Below are 23,920 nucleotides of genomic sequence, written 5' to 3'. Positions count from 1 at the left end.
AGAAACGTGACATACTAAGGGTAACATTTTTATAATAATTAAACGGTTAAGAAAAATAAAGTTGAATGCGGATTGATATTTATTGATATAGAAAGGCATAATATGTAGTTTTTATCATGGAGGTAAAAGGGCATACGCCCAGCATTCATGTACTCGATTAAGTGATTGTAATAAGTAATTTTTGTCAGGCCAAAAGTCTAACTATTCAACACATTCACAATTGTTATTAATGCTCCACAGTTCTCTTCTCATTCCTTTGTTTGTTCGTTCGTATCTGCTGCTGATCTACTCGTTCGTCTTGCTCGTTCGTATTTCTCGTTTGTACCTGCTGCTGATCTACTCGTTCGTCTTGCTCGTTCGTATTTCTCGTTTGTACCTGCTGCTGATCCACTCGTGTGTCTCGTTCGTTTGTCTCATTCGTTGGTACCTGCTGCTGATCTACGCGTTCGTCTCGTCTCGTCTCGTCTCGTTTCGTTTCGTCTCGTCTCGTCTCGTCTCAATTCGTCTCGTTACGTCTCGTTTCGTCTCGTCACGTCTCGTCACGTCTCGTTTCGTCTCGTTTCGTCACGTCTCGTTTCGTCTCGTTTTGTCTCGTCTCGTCTCGTCTCGTTTCGTCTCGTTTCGTTTCGTCTCGTCTCGTCTCGTTTCGTCTCGTTTCGTCTCGTTTCGTCACGTCTCGTTTCGTCTCGTTTTGTCTCGTCTCGTCTCGTCACATCTCGTCTCGTCTCGTCTCGTCTCGTCTCGTCTCGTCTCGTCTCGTCACGTCTCGTCTCGTCTCGTTTCGTCTCGTTTCGTCTCGTCACGTCACGTCTCGTCTCGTCTCGTCTCGTTTCGTCTCGTTTCGTCTCGTTTCGTCTCGTTTCGTCTCGTTTCGTCTCGTTTCGTCTCGTTTCGTCTCGTTTCGTCTCGTTTCGTCTCGTTTCGTCTCGTTTCGTCTCGTTTCGTCTGGATTTCGTCTTGTTTCGTCTCGTTTAGGTGTCGTTTGGCCTCGTTTCGTCTCGTTTCGTTCTTACATGCCTATTTGCTGTTCTACTCTTCACGTCATGCCGATCTAATAATGGACCAATGAGAACCTCGCGCTTTTTCAACATGCCCGTAAGCAGGAAGGGGATTGAAACTTTGGTGATACCAAAAAGGATACACTGTAAGTTTGCTGGCTAGATAGAAGTGCTTACCTTGTTTGCTGGATTATTGCAGGAAAAAGAAGGAAATTGAGGGATGGCAGAAAATATACCCTTTTTATACTACACTGATGATTTTCTGTTTTGTGACTTGTTTTGCTGCGCACTGACTTTAAATTTTTTCGAATGTCACGGAAAAATAGAGCAAAAAATGCACAGCAAAAAAAGCACAGCAAAAAAAGCGCCAAAAAAAGAGAAGAGAGGAAAAGAAAGTGAGAAAGAACATTAAAGGCCTTGTCGAATTTGACATTAGGGAACACTAAAATAATAAAAGGTCACCTCCGACACTTGTACAACTCAGCAACATTATGCAAAATGTCAATCATTGCTACAATTCTTACAATAAAAGAGACTTTATTTTCTAATGGGTTTCCTTGGGAGGATTTTTTTTTCACTACGGCTTTAACTATGGCAATATTGTTGGTTTTTTATGAAGTTGCAATAAACAACTACGGTGCAGAAAGTAAAGCATAGTTTTATGAATTTTACTCCCAGAAGAGCGGGACTTTCAAATTATATAGTCAGGTTTTACATTAACATTAAAGGACTTGACATCCATAAAGCACAGAAATGCACCACCATGCTTTCTTATATGGTTCTGACTAACGACACGTTCAGCTGTATCTTCGGTTTGGCTTGTTTTAAGTCAGGTACATGAAAGAGGTAGAGAGGCATAATGACATGAAATGATCGGGTCAATCTGCTAGCTTAATTTAAGCTCATTTTGTCTTTTTGAGATGTGTAACCTGTCCTGTGCTCTTATGTACTCAGTTATAATTTTGATTTTGAAACACGCCTGAGACTTTTATGACTCAAAGATCATTACCAGATGTCGTTACTCATACATTTCTTTTTCTTCACAATTGCTATTCATCTTGCCCAATTGCCTTTTTTAGCTCCATAAAAACGCCTCGCGTCAGTCTTAACGTCGTTGTAATTAGTCTTGTATTTGCTGAAATGTATTGTTTACGTGAAACAGCCTTGCCTCTGCTAACCTTCAAGTCGACACCAGCACCCCCAGCATCACCATTTGAGGGTAATGTCACGAGAATGTTCAAAGATGCCGTTGATTACTGCAAAGTGACCTTTGATGCTCTCCTCGACGTCCATTGCTCTTCATGTAACTTGTCTCTGTTATAGGTATACTGGTCATCATAGAAGACGTCGATCTAACAGCAACAACAAAAAAAGCAACAATATATCGACACAGACGAAACTCCAAACCTTTTGGACGACGCCATGCAATCAGCTTCGCAAATTAAAAGCGAGAATGAAAACAATGAGGAAGCCATGGAGCTTAACGGAGAAGAATGTAGCATCGGTATTGAACAATGTCTTTCTCAACTTGACACAAGCTATTATTATATGAACCCTTCTCTTCTTGTTTTTTTCTGGGGTGTGAGAAACTCCCATCCTGTTCTTTGGTCGTCTTTTGCCGTGCGATCACAATTAAACTGTATTAATTCCAGCTATCAATCACCTTGCATGACAACCAATCCCTCTTGGATTGACTTGGACTGGCCTGAATACTGTGCTTGGATTATGCTTATGATTATCATGACGGTTGTCAACCGCTAAGACAAGAGAATTTACTGGAAGAATAGTAGTAGTTCACGTTGATTTTACTGATTTAATGGAAAAGGATTGTTTTAATGATATATCCAAATTTCATGTGTTTGTTTTCCCTAAAGAGGAACTTTAAGTCGTCAAAAGCAACACATTCCTTTCGTAAATATGTGGCATACATTGACTATATATAACAAACGACTAAATTTTCTGCTATAGGGCAAATACAGATTCTTTGTACCAACCTCGATCCTTTCAGGAAAGCCTTCAACAACCGAATGGCTGAAACAGTACGTTTTAGATGACATACATGTGTTGATGAGTCAAAGGATAAGTGGCTCAAAAATAGGATGACGAAGGTACCCCGGAAATCACATCTAACTGGTCGTATGAGACAATTGCGTATAATGTCACTTATATTATCATGCGCGTGGATTAATGTGGCGATCTTCTCCAACGGTAGACAGATTTATTATAGTAACTATGAGGCGATCAATTGGTACTTGCTTTCACTTCAAAAGGGTTATCATCACAGACATCTTTGTCTATTTCGCCAGGAATGGATCGAAAGCTTATGAACGTTGAAATATATTTCATCATGCAAGTGTAGAGAGGGATCTATTTGCTCAAAGGTATGCCAACAACGGACACATTCTAATTGCATGGGTCCAAACATAGTAGTAGTTTGTTGACAAAGTCAGCAATATCAAGCGAACAACTGTTCTTCGGCGCCTTCTGTGAACTGAAGATAAATGCGTTCGTGCCAAGCTGTGGCACGACAACCAACGGAAATAGTCGATGTTTTGTGAATTCCGATGTAAATAATTAGTGGAAATCCCACGTCCAAATGTGTTTGATGAATACGAAACTAACAAAAGTAGTTATAGAACAGTTTGGAGAAAAGAAAAGGATTTTAGCCCCTTTTTTTTTTTTTTTTTTTTTTGTAGGCTCTTTTGATACATCCAACAATCGCCGTGATAATGTGATAGATTTCTACAATTTCATGTGCGACTATATCTGGAACGTCGTTGTATACCTCTTTTTGAGGTAGTGGTAGTAACAGAGCACAGTGGCGGACTGTGGGGTAAAAACCCTCAACATATGGTAAATACGCGCAACATTAAGTGGTAAAAACATCCATTTTATACCACCTAATGTTGCGGGTTTTTACCACTTAATGTTGCGGGTTCCTTCTGCATGTTGTGTACTAATACCACATCTGGTAGCTACTAAATTCCATTTGATGCGTCTTTTTACCACAATATAGCGTCCTTTCACTCAAAACATAGTACGTACGTTATTACATCACTTTTAACTATATTATCATTGATGCTGTTGGACCTTTATACTGTTGTGCAATTAAAAGTTGCGTTATATGATAAAAAAGCAGGGTTTGCATGGAAACGGTTTTTATTTTATTCAGTTTTTATTTTGTATTTTGCTTTATTTATTATAATGTATGTACGTATCATCTCCAAATTGAAAATGTACACTTACCTCCGTAATACTTCTTGCACTTACTAATAACGGGCCCAGTTAGCACCATACTAGCCAAACAGCCGCCTATGTATACAGGTAATACATAGACCAAATCATTTTATCAGCCTAAAAGAAACATTTTGCAGCCTGAAGAAAAAAATATAGCCTAGTAGAAAATATTTCTTAGCCTAACCTGCTGTTCAAGCCCAAAGACGGCTCGACATCTATATAACTCTTTAGAAAAACCGCATTGGAAATTCAAATGATAATTGCCTTCAGCATATGACAAATGTGTACACACAAATTCTTGGTACTTTAAAGTGTAATGACATAAGAATAAAAATTTGTATTTCATATGTCATATTTACCTAGTTTGTATATTTTAACGGTATCTATTACTTAAATAACAGCACTTACAACACGAAGCGGAATTTCGGGCTGCCTTAAAAAAAAGTTATGTGAAAAAAAAGGGAGAAAAACTAAGTGAACAAATTTATTAATCTATAGCAAATTATTTAAAGTGCGAATTACGCTAAAACATCTTTTACGGTGGCGGATTGTAACACTTTTTTGTAGAAGCACATCATCCATTTTTCTACGGATTTGCTCCTTATTGGTCAAAGAAGAGTTATATTCTTCTGTTAAAGCTTGTTTGCCTTAAATTAACTATACTCATAAGGTTAATCATTATCTTGCAGGTCCTTTGCTGATTTGTAAGTTGGTCGTATCTTTCTCTGTGATGCGTTGACAAGTTTATAATAATTAAATTATTTTCAACGATTCATCTAATGGCAGTGCTTGTAAAAGAAAAAAAATTATAAATAGGAAGGGAGGGAAAAATAAAAATAAATTTATATAAAAAATTATATGCCGATGGTTGTGTATTATATCCACCATGCTGCGGGTTTCCGCTACCGAGTCCACGGCTGTGCAATCTTTAATATAGAAGTATGTACTTGTAGTAGGAGAAGCTGTATAGCATTATACAAGCGTATGCTGATATGCAACAGGAAAGGTTGTTTTAATTTCATATTTTATTTATTTAAACGATTTGCTTAATTATTATTAAGTGAATCGTACCCAAATACGACAGATATCTTGTCTGATTATCTTTTACATTTGTCTGAAAATAATTTGCATTTGTCTGAATTGAAAGTAATACAGTAGTCGCTCGATTTAAGGGTGTGTGGAAATCGGTGTAGATTTATAAAATAACTAAAAAACAAGAAAATTATCAAACTTGCAAAAATTAACTAAGGCTTTATTAAACAAATAAAAGGGGGTCTTTATATACACATTATTTCAGACATTGATCACAGATGGGCTGATGACGGTAGTGGGTAGATTCATCCAGATAATACTCGGATGTAATGATCCCATATAGAAAGACCATAATGAGATGTCAATAACAATAACAATAACATTCATTCTTAAACTGTGTATGTCTTGTAGCACAATATTCAGGGGAAAATGTAGTTCTTAATTCAGATAGCTGTGGCACCTCAATGTGGCTGATGTAACCTTCATATGTGTTCATATCAATGTTATTATTTAAATGTATGTCTTATACTTGTATGAAGGATGATATGAGATCAAGCCTGTACATAAAGTAAATGATCAGTATTTAATATAACAGTATCAATAAGAATTATATTTAGGATTATCAAATGGAAGATTTAAGAAGTGTAGATAGAGTCATATATTAAGTATATAGCCTCGATCACGACAGGGTGTTCGATTTAAGGGTATTTTCTATTTAAGGGTGAGATTTCCGAAATTTTTGGTCACCCTTAAATCGAGCGACTACTGTAACACTGTAATGTTGGCCGGGAATTCAGTCTCTGAACTAGTGGTGTAGAAAAGAGACGGACTGAATGAGTTTTTAGGCGGGCGCTTGTATTGTGATGTGCTCTCTGTAAAATCACAAGGAGGATTACTTGACTGTTAAAATCCGATCTCTGATGTTTGTCTTAGTTTGGTCCTCTAACTATAAAACTGGTTAGCAGCGCTTTATTCTGAAAAGGCTAATAACGACCAAAAATGTTAAGACGGAAAGAACTTGGGATTTATTACTGTGCTGAATTTTACTAATAAACTCAATACTGTCGCACAAGGCACCCTATTAACCCAGTTTCGCCATTTTCTTTTTTATGCAAAAACTTTATCCTGTAGGAGACTTGAAGTGAGCAATAGGATAATGGTTATCAAAGTTAAGCTCTAAAAGAGTTCTTTGACTTTAATTATTACTACTGGCCTTTGCCATTTAGAACTAATTCCAAGCCTTTTGCCATGTTTTTGGTTTAAAAATTTCCAAGCTGGCTTTTGAACAAGTAGCACAAAGTAAGTAGTCAAACTGGACTTTGACTCTAGAGCATTATAATAACAAGCATGATGCAAGAGCAAAGGGCCAGCTCTTTTTGGTAGATTTTGGGCACAGATTTTTTTTTATCTAATGGCAGCCTTTGGATCCATTAGACCAATTGATGACGTCAAAATGTTTGGTTTATTTCCCACCTACGCCCTTTTTTTACGTTTTCTTTATGCACAGTTTCGAGTAAAGGCTGTTGTTAGATGGCTCTAGCATGTACGTCTTGCCCGTTTGTGTACCGGCTCTAACTCTACCCAACGTCTATGCTCTAGGCAGACGTGGTTATCTTCTGGTTTTTACACGTTAGTACTTTTAAAAACTTTAGATGTGTTGATGTCAACAAGCTAATTCTTTTTCTTTTTTATGTAGCTTATACGAGGTAGTTCGTGTAGGCTTACGTGCCAAAGTATTTGGTACCGATTATTTGGCATGTTCTCATACCGCGGCAGAGATGCAACTGGTGTTTTCAAAAAACCTGACATGGCACGGGGAGCATCAAAAGACACCCTAAAACTGCTTAGACAGACCTTCTTATGAATCCTAGTTTATCGTTTGTCCTCCCTAGTTGGGGGACCTCATCTATGAAAGGTCTGAAAGCACTAAAAACGGGTGAGTGCAGACAGAGACGGACTTCCACACAGTTGCACTTTAGCATTTTGCATTTTTTTTATTTTTTATTTTTTTATATATGAATCTTTAGTTCTTCATGGTGCGTTTAGACTTGATGTCGACTCTCTTTGAATAATAGAGACCTGCATTAAACACTACTTTCAATAACTCATTACTTCTTCAATTTTTTTTTTTTTTTTTGCCTAATATGTTTGTTTACGATGGTATATATGTCTTTAATGGTATTAAGGCACACCTAATCTGTTATAAACAAACATAAAAGTTACTTCCAGAAGCCGTGAAAATTCAAAAGTCTAAAACGGAACTTTAATGGTTTTGGTACACAAATGTACCTGAGTGTTAGTACTACATCAAAAAAAAAAAAGATGACAGACATGATATCACAGTGCATTTTATATTTTATTTTTTTATTAGTACGTCATGCGCTTATAATTTTAACAGCAACCACCGTTATGTTGTTGCTGTTGATTATTCGTATTTAAGTGAAGTGTATCGTCTTCATTTGCTACATTATCAGCATTTTCTTCTTCCAATTTTAAGATGGATGAGATCAAATGACGAGTGGCTTCCTCGATATTATTATTATCTTTAGCAGACGTTTCAAACCATTGCAAAAATCCATTTTCTTTACAAAATTGATCGAGTTCCGTAGGATTGGCGTGTTGACCATGTCCATCTGCAATCAAATCGGTCTATTTTACGTTTATTAGCCTATTTATAATTTCAACAACAATGTAAAAAAAAAATTACCTTGTTGGCCAATAAAATAACAGGAATTTGACCTCCTCCCCAAGCTTCCGGTAATGCAACTTTTGTATCAATGTCCTTTTTCCATTTTGTAACGCCTTCAAACGTCTGTGGTCTTGTAATATCATAAACAACAATAGCACCTAAGGCCTCTTTATAATACACACGTGTCATATTGCCGAACCGCTCTTGACCTGCAATATCCCATAGTTGAAGTCGAACGATAATATCGGGTCCCCATTGAATCACTTTTAAAGCAAAATCAACACCAATCTGTATTTAGTGATTAGATTGCGCTAAAAGGGACAAAGAAAACCGACTACTTACGGTTGACTTGTAATTACTGGAAAATATATTGTGGACGTAACGACGAATGATTGAGGTTTTGCCTGTGCCAAGATCACCTACAACAAGGATTTTATAAAGGTATTCTCTCATCTCTGCCTATATACAAAAAAGTCAATTCTATTGTAGTCTTTATTATTTCTAACGTATATACCATTGTGAGTTTTTAACAAGAAAGAGAAAAAGAGGGGGGAAAAGGGCAGAAGTGTTAATGTAACTGAAAGAAAAAAGAAAAAAGGAAAGAAAAAAAAAAAAAGAGTGGAGTAACAAAATAAATAAATAAGGTTTAAGCATACTTTGTAACAGCTCCAACAACGTATGATATGCGACCCCACACACGCTGAATCATTTCGTTCGCCTACATATACATATAAAAAAAAGGGTGTTAGATGATGATTTATGATGATGACAATGTTTCCCTTTCTTACCAAAGTCTTCTTCATGACGCCTAATCTTGAACCTGGTGATATTTTAAAGTTAATGTCATGTTTCAAAAAAATGAATGATAATGAATATAGTTTACTAACCTATGCCTAAACCGATATTTCGAAGTTCAGCAGCCATTTCCAGTACCAATTTCTAATTTTGATTGTTAGTTATTTTTGATTGTCATAAGAACGTTATAATGAAAAAAAAAAACCTTGTCACGTTTAATTTCATCATCATCGATACCAATGGCCGCATCCAACATGGCAACACGTATACAGACTTCTTCATAATCAATATCATCTCTATTAAGGAAGAATCCTTGTGGATGATGAAAGATCTGCGAGATCTGTTGAATGATTGTCTGATCGGCCAAGATATAATCTACGCTACCGGGCACTTCTACTTCCAGGCACCGTTCCAAACATGTCACACCAATCACCCTTCTCAAATAACGTGATCGTTCATAGTTCGTCTTGACTGAATCCAGCAAGTGCACCTGTCGTTTGGTCGATGGCACGATATCACATATATCATTGGCAATTGTCTTAATTTCCGTCTCCCAGTTCGTCTCTCGCATAGCGGATAAGCAGTTATCGATCGCTGTCTGAATTTCTTGTATCACCAAGTATCCCGTCTTATCAAGCGATAGTTGCAGCAGGAGTCGAATCGTATGTCGGATTTCGTACGATGTATAGGCTTTGGACCATAATCGCACAGAGAAACTGAACGCTTTTATCATCCATCCCAGCTGAGATAATGGAATATATCGACTGGCCTCCGAATTCTCGTTCGCCTCTTTATCATCCTCTGTCTTACTTACTTCGGATTTATCTGGTGGTGCTGATACTCCTTCTACTAACTGGGAAGGGATGGCGCTATATGCTGTCAACACCCCTTTAAATGTTTCTAGTGTAATATAACGTTGTTTATAAATGTGCGGTAATTTCGTTTCCACTTTGGCACCAGGTAAAGACCACAATGAAAATAAAGTGGATAATGCATTTTTGGATGCCATCTTGTCCAACTCTAATCCAACTAACAATAGAAAAAAAAGATAAATATCCATCCACAAGTATATTTGTGTTTGAGTCGTTATTTACCAACTTCAAAAAGCCACTGATAGACATAGTTGGGACAGATCCATCCACTACGATGCCAATCCTTCATACATCCTGATGACAATAAGTACGATCTACCTTTGGAACCTGTATAAGAGTATGTGAGCTTTATTCTTTTTTTTTTTTTTATGCACCGGATAAGACTTACTAGCAGATAGCTCTGAAATGTGGATTTCCTTTTGACCGATTCCTAATTCTCTTGAAACCAATGCGGGCTGTCTTATATGCTATTAGACAACAAGAGGGGTTACTTATTTTTCGCAGCATGTAATAAGAGGATATATACCTTGGTGCCTAGTTTAAAGAATTCTTGGTTCCAACAGTCCTGTGATTCAACTACTTCAACGTTTTTGCTTTCGTCAATGGCAGTTTGAATATTCTCTTGAGCTTCTTCGTCCAGATAAAGTTTGGCTGCGTTTAACATGGTGGATTCCTCTTCGTCTGAACTATGATCTGAGTCGAGCATGTAATCGTCGTCAAATTTGATCTTTTCAACAGTTGGTGCTACTCGTTCTTCCTTGGTCTTTTTTGAAGTGCCGTAATGACCTTCTTTCTCTAATTCTTGTCTTGATTGATTCAATTTGTCAAACAGCTAATAATAATTGTCAGTTCCTGCGTGTGTAAAAAGGATCTCGATAGAATAAATACATACCATGTTGATCGTTTTAACATTTTCCTTTCGTTCAACTCGTCTTTTCTTGATCTGTTGAAACTGATCTACAAATCTATTCTCTTGTTCCTCATCCGTTTCTTCTCTTTGCTTCAACTTCTTTCTTCTGGCAGGTCTTTTTAAAACGTTACTCATTTTGTTTATTTAGGAGAGAAAGAAACGCACGCCAAAAATAAAAAAAAGTGAAACCTCAAAAAAAAAAGTGACGTTGCAAATCAATGTGCCCGACACATTTCAAAGCAGCTTATAATTCCCTAAAGACATTTTTTTTTTTCATTTCCCTTTCATCAAACAAACAAAAAAATCTCCCTCTAATAAAAAATGTCATTTTCATTTAGTAGAGATAGAATGGCGGAACTAAGAGGTTCTTCAGGAGCCACGGTAATTATTTTTATTTTAACCTTCCGTTGTTGTACAAACATTTTTGACATTTTTTTTTTTTTTTTTTTTTTTTACATGTAACAAATAGAGCAATGATAATTACAGTATGAGGTATGATATTAAAACAAACAATAAATGAATTAATCATTAATTATTATATAGTGATGATGAATTCGGTCACCCTAATCGAAGACCCATGGGAGCATACCCACAACCATCAGCCATGCAGACAACACCGCCGCCGCCACAACCCACGCATGAATATGCACCTGCCCACGAAACCTATGAAATGACTCCAACAGAACAACAACCACAGCAACAGCAAACACAGCAACAATATCAGTTACAGCAGCCACAACAACAAAAAGCGGATCTATCTACTACCAATGGCTTCTTTGATGAGGTATATATACATAAACAACAAGGGGGGGGGGTGGAGCGAGAATACTGAATATTTATTTAGATCGATCGCATAAAAAGCGACATTGACTCGGTTAATTACAACATTGATCAAATTGCAAACTTGCACAATAACGCACTCGCTAGTTTAAACGAACAACTATCTAAACAAACTGCAAGAGACCTTGAAAGAAAAAAGTCGGAAACACAACAAAAGAACATGTTTATAAAAACTCGTATTCAAGGTAAATTTTTTTCATGCTACACACCCTTATTAATTTATAAACTCATCCTTATGTGTAACTACCAATTATTTTACGTAGAACTTGAAAATGCAAATGCTCGGTTACCTAATGATGGAGATACTCAAATGCGTCGATCTCAGGTATATTTAAATTCATTTTCTTTCCCTTGGGTTATTTATTTATCACAATAGATAGACGGCGGCTTTAAGAAAAAGGTTTCTTGATACAATCCAGAGATATCAGGATGTAGAGCGTAATTATCAATTGAAATACCGTCAGCGTATTGAGCGTCAAATCAGAATTGGTAAGTTTGTTCTCATTTACCAAACTACATATACTCATCTTTTTATCATCAGTCAAACCGGATGCAAGCCAGGATGAAGTGGATGATATTATTGATTCAGATGATTCTCCTCAAGTATTCGCACAATCCGTACGTAAAAAACCATCAATATTTTGTACATGGATATACTGAAACCACTATATAATTTTTTATCATAGTTGATGAGTGCAGGGAGACAACATCAATCCAAAGCCGTGCTATCCGAAGTGCAGTCCAGACACATGGATATTAAGCATATTGAAAAAACCATCATTGAACTTCATCAGCTTTTTATGGATATGCAAATGATGGTAGAGCAACAAGGCGAGACACTAAATCAGGTGGAGCAACATGCAGAGACAACCCAAGCTGAATTGAAACAAGGAAACACCTATCTTACAAAAGCCATTGCTACCGCAAAGTCCACGCGTGCCGTAAGTCATTTTTCATATTTTTTTTTTTTTGTTTACGGAGAAAATCATTGTAGACTCACCTAGCTTTATGGTAGAAAAAATGGTGTTGTTTCTTTTTGTGTATAGGTATTTGTGTCATGATTGCAATTTTAGTATGGTGGTTCGCATTTGGACATGTTGTAAGTGTTTCTTCGGATTATATTGTACAAGTATATACTAATATTTTTTATAGGGTGCTGATGGAAGCACAGGTAAAAGCGACAACAATAACGATAATGCAATAACAACCTCTCCCGGCCCTACAGCCACCCCTACAACCGCCCCTACAGCTACAGCTACAGCCACTGCAACAACTATAACTTAATCATGCATAATTTCGCACTAATACATACACTAGCGTACTTTTAAAACACTTAATAAAATGTCCTAAAAAACTCAAAAAAAAAAAAAATTGTAGTTTATTTCCTTTTCACTTTCACAACTTATGGCCGAAGAAGACGATTCACCCTTTTTAGATTATCACGATATACGTGCTATTCATGATGTAGGTCTATTCAATCTTTTTTTTTTGTTTTTTTGTTTTTTACAAATAGTCACTCACAAGTTTTTAAAAGCAAGATAGTAAGTATCTCGGTCACCTTGCTACTTCTCCGCCTCAATTCGAAGAAGAAGAGGAACTTTTGGCTCGATTACCCGTCATACCTTTAACCTCTTCTGTTATTGACGCACCCTCTGATACCAAACCCACAGGTAAAATTTCTTTTCGAGCCGAGTTTAGAAATATATGTGTAAAACTTACATACCAAAAAAAAAAAAAAAGACGACGCCATTACTGCAGAATTACGTGAATTATACAAGACATTTCAAACATGTCTGGACTTGAGAAATAAATACATGTTGCAATCAAGACAACGTTTCGAAGACGACCCCAAGAATAAACCCGACTGGGAAATTTATCCACCCCCTCCTCCTCCTTCTTGGCCTTTACCGCCACCGGAACAATTAGAAAAAGAAAAGCAAAAGGAAAAAGCAAGAGAAGCAGATCCTATTGCTGCCATCGGCATTGATTTTGATATAAATCATGTCAAGCTACCCGAGAGTCATCCAGTAAGCTTAATTTTTTTATTTTCAGTTTTATACTGTACTCTGATATCATAAAAAGTATACATTTGGTGTAGGTGCAGATGGTTTTTATCAAGTTTATGATGGTGACACAAACCTGTACAAAGTCCCATCATCGCAACAATTCTACAAGGATCTGGATTATGTCTTGACTGCCATTAGCGACGGACCTGCCAAAAGTTTTGCTTTCCGCAGACTAAGATACCTCGATTCGAAATGGCAAATGTACATTTTATTAAACGAGTTTCAAGAACTTGCGGATTCCAAGCGCGTCCCCCATCGTGATTTTTACAATGTTCGAAAAGTCGATACTCACGTGCACCACTCCAGTTGTATGAACCAAAAACACTTGCTTCGTTTCATCAAGTCCAAAATGAAGAAATCGCCCGAGGATGAAGTTATTTATCGTGATGGAGAGCATTTAACCTTGAAGGGTGTATTCGAAAGTTTGGGTTTAACCGCTTACGATCTTTCCATCGATACGTTGGATATGCATGCACACCAAGATTCGTTTCATCGCTTTGATAAGTTCAATTTGAAATATAATCCGATCGGTGAGAGTAGATTGAGAGAAATCTTTATGAAGACAGATAATTATATTCATGGAAGGTATCTGGCTGAAATCACAAAGGAGGTTGTGTCCGACTTGGAATCATCCAAGTATCAAATGGCAGAGTACCGTGTCTCTGTCTACGGAAGGTAAGAAGGCATAATTTTAAATCACAAATCATGAAAAGCTAAAAAAAACACTCACTAGATCATTGGGTGAATGGGATAAATTAGCCAAATGGGTTGTCAATAATAAACTGTTCTCTCCTAATGTACGCTGGTTAGTGCAAGTACCTAGACTTTACAACATTTATAAATCCTCAGGTCATGTTGATAATTTTGGTGATATCATCAAAAGTAACGTCATATTGCAACTCCTAAAACATATGACATTCTGACTCATCTTCTTGTTATACCATTTACAGATCTATTCCAACCACTCTTCCAAGTCACACAAGATCCTAAATCACATCCTGAGCTCTACGTATTCCTTCAGCGCGTGATTGGATTTGATTCGGTCGATGATGAGTCCAAAACAGAGCGAGCCAATTACCAAAACTTGCCACTTCCCAAAGACTGGGACAATGTCAACAACCCACCTTATAGCTATTACCTCTATTACCTCTACTCCAACCTGGCTTCACTCAACCATTGGCGTCAGGCACGTGGCTTCAACACATTTGTCTTGCGTCCGCATTGTGGTGAAGCAGGCGATACAGATCATTTAGCAGCTGCCTTTCTAACTTCACACGGTATATCGCATGGTATTTTGCTACGTAAAGTACCTGCCCTTCAATATCTGTACTATCTAGCACAAGTAGGCATCGCCATGTCTCCTTTATCCAACAATGCCTTGTTCTTGACATACGAACGTAACCCATTGCCTTTATTCTTTCAACGAGGCCTAAATATCTCCATCTCCACTGATGATCCTTTACAATTTCATTTTACAAAGGAACCCTTGATCGAAGAGTATAGTGTAGCAGCTCAAATCTGGAAATTGTCCTCCACCGATATGTGTGAGCTGGCAAGAAATTCAGTATTGCAATGTGGATGGGAGGATAAAATCAAACAGCGATGGATCGGAAAAAACTATCAAAAATCCGGTGTAGAAGGAAACGATATGAGTAAGACAAATGTGCCGAATATCCGTGTGGATTATCGATATGAAACCTTGTTGGAAGAGTTGAACGCCTTGAGAAAGTATGCACCTACAGAACAGGGTGCTTTAAAGCACATGACAAAAAGAGATATGGTGGGTGTGGCAGGGTTGACACATGGACCTCAATTACAGCAGGATATGCATTGGCAAAACTTTCCAGGTGTGTCAAAAGTCGCTGAACGAGCTAGAAGGAAAAGCTCTGTAGGAAAACATTAAAAACTTGGTGTGATACGTATCCCCCCTTTTCAATAATAACAAATAAAGCCTTGCATTCACTAGTTGATCAAGTTGACAGATCCCTTAGTCTTATAAAGAAAGAAAAAGTATTATTCATGTGTTGCTTGCAGCTAAAGTTGAATATATGTGTACACTTAAAGCTCTGCGGAACACATTGTATTTCCTTTTACAAGAGGCTGAATTGCTGTTTTGGAAAGATATCTTTCGTTTTTTTATTGTTTTCTTTATATAGAAGGATTCAAAATAAAGATTCTTAACTAAAACTTGTCTATGTAGTACCGAGCATCCCTGCCAATAATTACCAAATAATTATCAATCAGAACATCCCAAACACGTCTAACATCAGGCTTATAATAATCCATAATATTTTTTTTCAAAGGAAATGGTCCGTCAAAAAGTATATCATGATTCCCATATGATATTTGAACTACAGCCTCATCGTCGAAAACAGTAACAGTGACCTTGTATTCAATCATGTCACCATTTTTTATCCCACTTCCTGTTGGGGGTACGTTGAGCCTAATTTCCGCAATTTTTGTCAGATGTTTTTCTTCATAATTAAAAATTTGAGTAGAATAAATAGCTGTAACCAAAAACTTAGTCTCTTTTAGCGTTATTAAGGGATCATAGACTAATTGCAATTACCGATAACAGCACTTTTAGGATACTCAACGGTTATAAGCTGAGAGAAACAATGGGGGAGCTTCTTTCTTTTAATTTTCTGGCCCTCCTTGACAAAGTATTGTTGATAATTCTTTAAGTAGTATCTACCATCCGGACCCTTTGATTTTAAGCAGCTCGGCTGAACCAAATCATATCTTTTTAAAGGCTTTTGGACCTCTAAAGAAAGTGATAGTCCCATGTAACCCTCTAATATATCAAATGGCTTTAAGGCATATTCTACAGCTCCTCGAGAAAAAGCGTTGATTGGTTCATCAGGAAAAATGACTTTGTAGACTCCTCGAAATTCTTTTTTAACCTGCTTTTGTAAGTACTTGGATTGAGAGAAACCACCAACCATGATAATTCCTTCGATTCCTATTCTATTATCTTCGGTTTTTTTGCATTGCTGTTTTATAAAAGAGAGAACATTATTGACAACGGGATCAACTATGTCAGTTTTCATGTCTTCATTTCTTATACGAAGGGTTGTATTATCGTTTAAAAATATGTTTTTTTCCATAGAAGCAGGTATACGCATACCATTTAACATCGTTGATCCATCCAGATTAAAATCGTGATAGCCATCATCATCATCCGTTAAATATTGCATATAAAGTGGCTAAAATATAAAGATAAAGTTTAAAGATAACAATCATCATTTCGAGGAAGGGCAAAATATGAATTTTATACCTTATATACGTTTTCAAAATAATCCAAGGTTTCTTCACTAACCATATCCTCAAAGTCGCCATGCGTGTCACTGTTTTCTATATAAATACTTTCGAGGTAATCCTTGAAATTCTCATTAAGTCTTATAGAACCGTCTCCGCCTCTGGAGCTTTCAAGAATTTGAAAAAAATTCAACTCGCCTGCTTGAACATGGCAGTGGTAAGTAAACAATTCAGTAGAATATCCGCCAGCATCACATAATATAAACGTTTTTCTTTCACTTCCAAAATTCCCAAAGTCTCCAAAATAATTATACAACAAGTTCTTGCAGAAAAACATAGCTGCATCCGGTTCAGTGATTAGAGTTAAGAGATTAATCTCGTTTTCTTGAATAATCTGGGCTTTAATTGCTGCTTCAACTAAATAATATCTAGCCGAATCATCCCACCAATCTGGTAAAGTCATTACGTATCTGAACTGGTATTTTTCTATTTTCATCTTGCCTTTTGTTTCATTTTCGATTATAAACTCCTTTACGTGCTCATTTAAACGCATTAAATAATAGTAGAGAGCTTCTTCATTTTGTTTTATTCCTCTATAGTCGGGATCTACTGTATCTCGCAAAAACGCACAAACAGAAGCATTTTCATCATAGACTGCCTGTAAATTGACCTCTTTCCCCCAAGCCGTAAATTCTTGCGTGATTTTTTTTGATAATAATAGAGTTGGAATCTTGTCTAATATGCTAAACCCTCCTCCAGGCCTATATTATTTAACGATATTAATTCTGCTGATATACCCACAAAGATGCAATCGAGTCGATTTGTCCTTTACCAATCATCAGCTTTGATAGTCTTGATAACGTTTTCACCGTTCCTGAGATCAACGTAAGAGCATCCAGCATATGAAGAACCAAAATCTACAAGTGAAATACAATAAATCTTGGGATCAAATTAACTTGTAGGGCAGATAATAGAAATTACTAACCAATTCCAATTAGAAAATCAAAACCTTGATTGATATTCTCTGTTTCTGAGACAATGTCATTTTCGGTTTCATCAACTGCAGTATCAAGTAAAATGGGTAACTGAAATTCATTTATTCTCAATGCTGCAGAGACTGCCCCAAATGACTCCTTGACGTAGATATCATAAAGTATACTAGCATGTTCCAGATACGTTATACCGCTATTGTACAACATGAAGTCCATAAAGTAAGGGTCATGACAATACTTGCCGGATAAAATGAGTTTACGATTTTCCAGGCTTTTGAAACTATCAATGATGTGCTGAGTAAGGTGTTTAATAAATGGTATATGAACTACTCGGTTTAAATCGCCTAAAGTGATTGTGATTGGGTTTTTATCAGCGTCTAGGATATTGGTGAAGGCGTTCGTATTGGGGTTTTCACTGTTGAAATTACGATGGTCTGGTTGGACCCTTTTCCGGGTACGCGACTGGTTAAAAGATAAATTGTCCTTAAACCGGTTGGTAAAGTCTGTAACCATATCATCTATAATCGAATTATTTAAATTTAATGCTATACTGTTGGTCTTTAAATAGTCTCGAAGATTGGCTTGTAAAGCCATTGATCCATGATTTGAGCTTTCATATATCAACTCAACCGTACTAAGTGATTCCGTAGTGTCCACGTTGATCTCAGCTATACCGAAGGCATTTTCGCTCACATTACAAACAAGATAACTTTGATTGGGAGTAAGTTCAGTTGAAATCCTGCTCAAAGAAAGAAGGTTATACGCCACAGCTTCCACCTCAGTCACAAAAGAAAGACGCTGATTGACTTCGTGTTCTTGTATTAATCCAGCATCAACAAAACATTCGGTCATATAATCCCGAAGAGATTTGGGACACACAAAGCAGTAACGACTGTTTGCTTCGTTAAAATCATTAAAATATCTACTCTTCTTAATTTCGTCAGACACCTCTAATTTTTTAAATGCAATATGAACAATGAGAGACAGATAGTCTGACAACACTTTTTTCAATGTCAGGCTTATCTTCAATCTTTCAAGATTCTCGTCCGTCGTCTGGATGTTAAAAAGTTCCTTGAAGTCTGAAATTTTGATACCATTGCTTGACATTTTCCGAAGCAAAGCACTGAATACTTTGTCGCTTGTACTAGCATCGCCTACTATCTCCTCTTTGTTTTTGACCTCTTCCATTCTTTCGTCTTTTGCCTTTTTCTTTTTCTCTCTACTGTTGTCTTTTTTAGATGATAAAACTGAAGACGGTGTAGACTTTATGACTCTCCTATAATATATTTCAGGCCATATGATATTTTAAATAAATATTTGCACTATACTTTTTCTTTGTGGGAATAAGTTGGATAATATTAAAGGGGTCCAAGACATGAGCAACAGACAATGTAGCTGCTACACCGAGATCTTGCGAATTGAAAAAAAAAAGCATTTAGTCCATGAGTCATGCACTTTGTTTACAAACGAACCTATTCCAACCACGCATGCGTAAGTATGTTCATTAGCCATTTTTTATAAAATGCTCAAGAGGTAATTGAAAAACCAAAGCAAACCAGAACATACACACACACCCATACAGTGGCGTAGTACAGTTTGTTCATGTGAAATGTTACTGTTTTCTTAGATACAATTAGGGTGCGCCTAGTCGTAATATAGGATTGAATAACTTAATTGGCATCAATGGGTGAATAAGCCTTATTGACATACATTATATCAAATTTCATATCAATAAACATATAGTGGTTGTGTCTGTTTTAATTCCAATGTAATTGTAAAGGTTCCTTTCAGCTTAACCCAAAAGATTTTGTTCAAGGTTAACATCAAACGAACATTTTTTGACATTAGCGTTGATAAAAAAATTGAATTAAGCCCCGTTTTAACTTAAGCTTGGTCCCGTTGTAAAACAAAATATTGTTTTAAGCGCTGTTATGACTTGGGCGTGGTCCATGAATAAAAGAAAGATGTTTCATTTGTTCAACATGCAACTTGTTTTACATGTATGCGTCATTATTATATTGTTTTTTATTGTATATATGTTTTTGTTTCAACTTTGAAGGACATCTACATAAGGCACCCATTACATTTTGGCTATTGCCAGGAGGAATTGACTGTCCCCAAGAAAAGCGTTTAAAAACATCTATCGAAAAGGCGTTTACGGCGTATAATATGCACGTATACTAGACTTCAGCACTCGCGTTTGTATTCAGTGTCTGCTAAACCATGTAGGTGTATATTGAAATTAAAGTTTTTAAACTAATAATCTCTATTTACGAACAAGTCTCCAATCAGTTTATGGCTTTTTCAAATGATTTCGTTTTACAGTATCATTATTTTAATTGTAAAGGAGATATATCGTAACCGGTACAGCGATTAAAGTTTACTGCAGAATGTTCAACAAGAATAGACTGTTGATCTAGTTTATAGCGATAGCCACCTTCGTATGTTTTTGGTGTCAATGAAATGTGTTGATATTCAGCATCCCTATCATCGGTAAACTGGTTCGGGTATAGAATTTTAACTGCAGCATCTTCATCAAAGACTGCAATCTTAACCTTGTATTCTATCATGTCCCCAATTTTTATTCCACACATTAGCGGTGGGATAATCAACTTGGTTTCCAACACCTTTGTGTGACACTCCGTCACGTAATTCTTTTTTGCGTCTTCACCATCATCAGAAGAAAAAATGGCTGTAAAACAATTAATTAGCCTTATTATGTGTCTACTGTTAGAGAAAGAAAAAAACATCACAAATATTACCAATAACAGCACTTGTAGGATATGGGATGCGGATGACCTGAGAGAAATAGTATGGGCCTCTCCCGCTTAGTTTCTGACCCTTTCTGACGAAATATTGTAAGCGATTCCTCAAATAATATCTGCCATCTGACCCCTTCACCTTTAAGCTACTCGATTGATATGAATTATGTTGATTTAAGGGACACTGAATTTCTAAAGAAATGGATGGTCCTTTGTATTTTGTGGGTATATCGTATGGATTCATAGCATATTTTACAGCTCCCACAGAGAAGACATTGATTGCATCATCAGGAAAAATGACATTGCAAACGCCTCGATATTCATCTTTGATCCGCCTTTGTAAATAGGTAGACCGAGAGAAGCCACCGACCATGATAATTGCGTCAATTCTCATTCCAGCATCGTCGGTGAGCACATATTGTTTCTTCAAAATGCTGAGAACCCGATCGACAATAGGGTCAACTATTTTAGTTTTAATTTCACCATTACTGATGCGAAGTGTTCTGTTATTGTTTACAAGTTTGTACTTTGTAGCTCCCTCTTTAACTGACACACTGTTTTTGTCTGTTAAATCGAAATCGTGATAATCATTATCATTTGCATAAGGCATAATATTGGGCTATTAAAATATATTTTTATAATTTGACCATAACGGCAGCAAAAACCAAAGCATATTACATATTTACCTTGTATTCTTTTTCAAAATAATCCACAGTTTCATTTAGGGCCATTTCAATCTCTCCAATGTAGACCCCACAATCTTGATAGAATTCCCAGAGATAATCTCTAAATTTGATGTTTAAGCTTTTCGAACCACATGTGTCACTATTAGACTCTAAAATTTGAAGAAATTGGGATCCCTCTTCTTGATTTTGCCAGTGATAAGTAAACGCATTGACATTTAGCCCACCTGCATCACATAAAACAAACTTTTTTCCTTCATTTCCGTAATTTCCAAAGCGGTTATGGAGCATATTTCTGGAAAAAACCATGGCTGCATCTGGCTCGTCTATGAGAGTCAGACGATCAGTCTCGTCCTCTTTAATCATTAGCGCCGTGATAGCTGCTTCGACCAGATTTGTCCGGCAATTATCATTCCATTTCACTGGTACAGTCATAATATATTTAAATTTGTAGTCTTGTTGTTGCTGTGTGTGCGGTATTTCATTTCCAATTATATACTCCATTATATGGTCGTTTAAGTACATTAGATAATATGCGGTAGGATTCATTTCACCTTCTGTCATTAATTCAGGATGATTCAAGTTTTCTTTTAAATTGTCAAAAACTTCGGTATATGAATCGTAACCCATCTCATGATTAACAGCTCCTCCCCAAGATACATGATTAGTTTTACTGTTCACCATTAATAATGTCTGGGTCTTGTCCAATAAATTTAATCCACCTCCTCCGGGCCTACATTTTATAATCGTCAATATTTCTAAATTTTTACATCTATCAATCAAAGTAGCCTATTTTACCAATTATTGGATTTGATAGTTTTAACCGTCTCTCCACCGTTTTTGAGATTCACATAAGAACACCCAGTAAAGGTTGAGCCGAAATCTACAAAAAAAAAGTATGATGTTAATTATTAAAGTTGGGCTGACAGAATATGGGAAAAGGGCCACAGATTTCAACGCACCTATCCCGATTAGAAAATCGAAATCTTGATCTATAGTGCTCTCCTCTTTAATAACATTGATCTTTTCGTCTATAGCAGTTGCGCCATCAATGGAAAAAGGAATTTGATCTTGATGAAATCTCATGGCTGACGAGACTGCGCCATACGGGCCAACCATATCGTTCTTGTACAGTTGAGCTGCATATTTCAAGCACATGGCATTGTTATTGTACAATAGACACTCGACAAAGTAAGTGTCACAGCAGTATTCTCCAGACAGTAGCAGCTTACGATCATCTATGCAACTAAAACTATCAACAATTTTTTGGGTTATATGTTTGATAAATGGTCGATATAAAACCCTGTTCAAGTCACTGAAAGAGATTTTGATTGGGTTTTTATCAATATCCAGCAGGTCAAAGACATTTGCTTTAGGCATATCCATGTTGAAACAGAACTGAATCGAGATTTTTAGTAAAATGTCTACAGGAAAATGTCGAATGGCAATCTGGTGAAAATTACCTTGACCTCTTGAATAAAGACTGTGACTAAATCATCTATTATCAAATGGTTTAAATTCAATGATGCACTATTTTCTTCTAAATAGTCTCTGAATTTGGTTTGCAAAATAGTGGATCCATTTCCCGCATCTTCATAAAGTAATTTTACCGTACTGCATGATTCAGTTGTATCCACATTCATCTCTACTATCCCAAAAGAAGTTTCGCTCACATGACAGAGAAGGTAACTTTGATTAAAAGCAAGTTTCGACAATTTCCTGTCTAAAGAAAGCATATGATAAGCAATAGCTTCCACTTCAGTGACAAAAGAAAGTCGTTGGCCTATTTCATTTTTCCTTATAATTCCGGAGTCAGCAAAGCATTCTTTAACAAACTCTTGTTGGGCTTGAGAACATACAAAGCAGTAGCGAATATTCGCCTCGTAAAAATCATCAAAGTATCCCATTTCGGTAAATTCTTCAGACACATTCAGTCTTTCAATAGCAAGATGGATAAGGATTGACAGATAATCCGCCAGCACTTTTTTGGCCGTCAGTCCTTTCTTCATTTTTCCCAGTTTCTCGTCTGATTTTTGAACGTCAAAAAGAAGCTCCTTAAAGTTTGAAACAATGATATCATTACTGCCCATTTTAGCAATAAAATCATCCATTTCTGTATCAATTATACCGACGCCACACAGCATCTCCTCATCTTTTTTATACGAAATGGCTGAATACGATCGAGAAAATCTTTGCTCATCCCTACAAAACAATTCTCGTCATGATGGGCATTGTTCAATAAAGTCATGTAAATCAAATACCCTTTTTGTACGTCGAATGCTTCAAATATGCCAAATGTGTCTTTCACATGAGCGATGCATACTTTAAAGTTATGTAAGGCAACATCTTCTCATTGAAAAGGTAATAAGTCACTGAGTTATGCCAACACTGATAAAACTAACCTATTCCAAGTACGAACTTATAATTATCTGTCATAAGAATATCAGGTAAAAAATGAGCCAAAAAAAAAACAAAAAAACAAGAAAATGCAGTTGTACACAGTGTAGTGGCACAAGTTGGACACAAGGAGTACACTTTAAACTTTAAAAGATCTGGATAGTATGTCAATTATAAAGAAGCTAAATAAAGAAGATGATGTGCATTTAGTGGTATTTAAGTGCGACCTAATATATTTAATATTTGTGAATCGATAGCCTTTCCCGGGATTCATTTCACTAAATTTTTAATAACTGGATTTTTCAAATATTTTCGTTTTATGGTATACTTTTGACCAAGATCAAAGTTCACCAAAGAATATTCAACAATAAAAGAAGTATTGTCTAGAG

At 36.5% G+C, this 23,920-nt stretch overlaps 9 protein-coding genes across 9 annotated transcripts; 4 read left to right on the top strand and 5 right to left on the bottom strand.

Moving 5' to 3' along the window:
* Positions 1-1,496: 1,496 nt before the first annotated feature.
* Positions 1,497-2,759, top strand: EV154DRAFT_478111 (uncharacterized protein; the record flags this gene model as incomplete). Its single annotated transcript, XM_051598157.1, has 4 exons — positions 1,497-1,644; positions 1,727-1,831; positions 2,011-2,301; positions 2,392-2,759. 4 exons carry the CDS (start codon positions 1,497-1,499, stop codon positions 2,757-2,759), a joined length of 912 nt encoding a protein of 303 aa, XP_051461135.1.
* A 1,593-nt stretch (positions 2,760-4,352) lies between these two features.
* EV154DRAFT_548867 (uncharacterized protein) lies at positions 4,353-5,955 on the bottom strand (the record flags this gene model as incomplete). The annotated part of the gene is made up of 4 exons (XM_051604832.1): positions 5,649-5,955; positions 4,644-4,705; positions 4,420-4,539; positions 4,353-4,373 (listed from the first exon to the last, which is right to left on the bottom strand). The coding sequence occupies exons 1-4, from the start codon at positions 5,761-5,763 to the stop codon at positions 4,353-4,355; spliced, it is 318 nt and encodes a 105-aa protein (XP_051461134.1). The 5' UTR covers positions 5,764-5,955.
* Positions 5,956-6,808: 853 nt separating this feature from the next.
* On the top strand, positions 6,809-7,498 carry EV154DRAFT_599810 (uncharacterized protein; the record flags this gene model as incomplete). Its single annotated transcript, XM_051607133.1, has 2 exons — positions 6,809-6,900; positions 6,964-7,498. 2 exons carry the CDS (start codon positions 6,809-6,811, stop codon positions 7,103-7,105), a joined length of 234 nt encoding a protein of 77 aa, XP_051461133.1. The 3' UTR covers positions 7,106-7,498.
* Positions 7,499-7,599: 101 nt separating this feature from the next.
* On the bottom strand, positions 7,600-8,558 carry EV154DRAFT_497671 (P-loop containing nucleoside triphosphate hydrolase protein). The gene is made up of 4 exons (XM_051600290.1): positions 8,471-8,558; positions 8,299-8,415; positions 7,975-8,244; positions 7,600-7,916 (listed from the first exon to the last, which is right to left on the bottom strand). Exons 1-4 carry the CDS (start codon positions 8,471-8,473, stop codon positions 7,659-7,661), a joined length of 648 nt encoding a protein of 215 aa, XP_051461132.1. The 5' UTR covers positions 8,474-8,558; the 3' UTR covers positions 7,600-7,658.
* EV154DRAFT_437804 (uncharacterized protein) lies at positions 8,559-10,764 on the bottom strand. The gene is made up of 8 exons (XM_051596862.1): positions 10,516-10,764; positions 10,150-10,455; positions 10,012-10,090; positions 9,846-9,950; positions 8,957-9,780; positions 8,844-8,895; positions 8,745-8,776; positions 8,559-8,674 (listed from the first exon to the last, which is right to left on the bottom strand). Exons 1-8 carry the CDS (start codon positions 10,666-10,668, stop codon positions 8,603-8,605), a joined length of 1,623 nt encoding a protein of 540 aa, XP_051461131.1. The 5' UTR covers positions 10,669-10,764; the 3' UTR covers positions 8,559-8,602.
* A 90-nt stretch (positions 10,765-10,854) lies between these two features.
* On the top strand, positions 10,855-12,657 carry EV154DRAFT_560085 (t-SNARE; the record flags this gene model as incomplete). Its single annotated transcript, XM_051605590.1, has 10 exons — positions 10,855-10,914; positions 11,003-11,025; positions 11,077-11,317; positions 11,378-11,558; positions 11,637-11,698; positions 11,754-11,862; positions 11,915-11,991; positions 12,060-12,314; positions 12,389-12,472; positions 12,526-12,657. 10 exons carry the CDS (start codon positions 10,855-10,857, stop codon positions 12,655-12,657), a joined length of 1,224 nt encoding a protein of 407 aa, XP_051461130.1.
* A 99-nt stretch (positions 12,658-12,756) lies between these two features.
* Positions 12,757-15,550, top strand: EV154DRAFT_497668 (uncharacterized protein). The gene is made up of 6 exons (XM_051600289.1): positions 12,757-12,837; positions 12,908-13,043; positions 13,114-13,400; positions 13,456-14,114; positions 14,173-14,321; positions 14,390-15,550. Exons 1-6 carry the CDS (start codon positions 12,778-12,780, stop codon positions 15,340-15,342), a joined length of 2,244 nt encoding a protein of 747 aa, XP_051461129.1. The 5' UTR covers positions 12,757-12,777; the 3' UTR covers positions 15,343-15,550.
* On the bottom strand, positions 15,550-19,236 carry EV154DRAFT_497662 (uncharacterized protein). Its single transcript, XM_051600288.1, has 6 exons — positions 19,162-19,236; positions 17,683-19,099; positions 17,530-17,614; positions 16,717-17,458; positions 16,009-16,645; positions 15,550-15,946 (listed from the first exon to the last, which is right to left on the bottom strand). Exons 2-6 carry the CDS (start codon positions 18,875-18,877, stop codon positions 15,621-15,623), a joined length of 2,985 nt encoding a protein of 994 aa, XP_051461128.1. The 5' UTR covers positions 18,878-19,099; positions 19,162-19,236; the 3' UTR covers positions 15,550-15,620.
* Positions 19,237-20,146: 910 nt separating this feature from the next.
* EV154DRAFT_70479 (uncharacterized protein) lies at positions 20,147-22,568 on the bottom strand. Its single transcript, XM_051607746.1, has 4 exons — positions 22,097-22,568; positions 21,933-22,017; positions 21,138-21,867; positions 20,147-21,070 (listed from the first exon to the last, which is right to left on the bottom strand). The coding sequence occupies exons 1-4, from the start codon at positions 22,518-22,520 to the stop codon at positions 20,420-20,422; spliced, it is 1,890 nt and encodes a 629-aa protein (XP_051461127.1). The 5' UTR covers positions 22,521-22,568; the 3' UTR covers positions 20,147-20,419.
* Positions 22,569-23,920: the final 1,352 nt, after the last annotated feature.

The sequence above is a fragment of the Mucor mucedo genome (genome assembly GCF_025094135.1).
Source record: "Mucor mucedo strain NRRL 3635 chromosome Unknown EV154scaffold_15, whole genome shotgun sequence".
NCBI lineage: Eukaryota > Fungi > Mucoromycota > Mucoromycetes > Mucorales > Mucoraceae > Mucor > Mucor mucedo.
Note: the sequence above shows the minus strand (reverse complement) of the source record. Positions and strands in the feature narration are given on the sequence as shown.